The sequence below is a fragment of the Tupaia chinensis genome, unplaced genomic scaffold (assembly GCF_000334495.1).
Source record: "Tupaia chinensis unplaced genomic scaffold, TupChi_1.0 Scaffold000104_1, whole genome shotgun sequence".
Lineage (NCBI taxonomy): Eukaryota > Metazoa > Chordata > Mammalia > Scandentia > Tupaiidae > Tupaia > Tupaia belangeri.
Genome location: NW_006159568.1, coordinates 1,035,982 through 1,036,384, shown reverse-complemented (window position 1 = coordinate 1,036,384; position 403 = coordinate 1,035,982). Strand labels below are relative to the sequence as shown.

The window sequence follows — 403 nt, the reverse complement described above, 5'->3', positions numbered from 1 at the left end:
AGGGGAGACAGTCCCGGGGGTTGGTCGGACGCCGCGGGCTCAGCCGACGGTCCCTCGGACGCCGCCATCTCCAACCCACGAAGAGGACCGTGGCTCCTGCCCCGCGCACGCGCATTGCGCGCCGGAGCCTGCCCACGGCCCTGCGCGTCACCTACACCGCCTCCGCGTCCCCTCCACCCGTAGCCTTAGGAAGTGAGAGCGCCTGCGCAGTGTGAGGGAGGCGGGGCTGACGCAAGCGGTGGTGGGCGGGGTCTAAGATGCGCTGAAGCCGAAGTTGGCTTACCTGTTCTTCTGTCATCTGGGCGAAGGCTCTGTGTTGGGGTCGATTTTCTTTAGGACCTGGTCATTTTGGGGTTTGGCGTGGAGGTTCAGAATATGGGCTTTGGAGTCAGACTCGGGTTAA

The 403-nt window shown here is 64.5% G+C and overlaps 1 protein-coding gene across 1 annotated transcript in view; it reads right to left on the bottom strand.

Annotated features, from left to right (window-relative positions):
* Positions 1-198, bottom strand: part of XPA (XPA, DNA damage recognition and repair factor) — a gene marked incomplete in the record, with an annotated part of 36,382 nt that extends 36,184 nt beyond the window's left edge. The window contains 1 exon segment of the mRNA XM_014586003.2: positions 37-198. Within this exon segment, the coding sequence (XP_014441489.1) occupies positions 37-68 (32 nt within the window).
* Between the last annotated feature and the right edge of the window lie 205 nt (positions 199-403).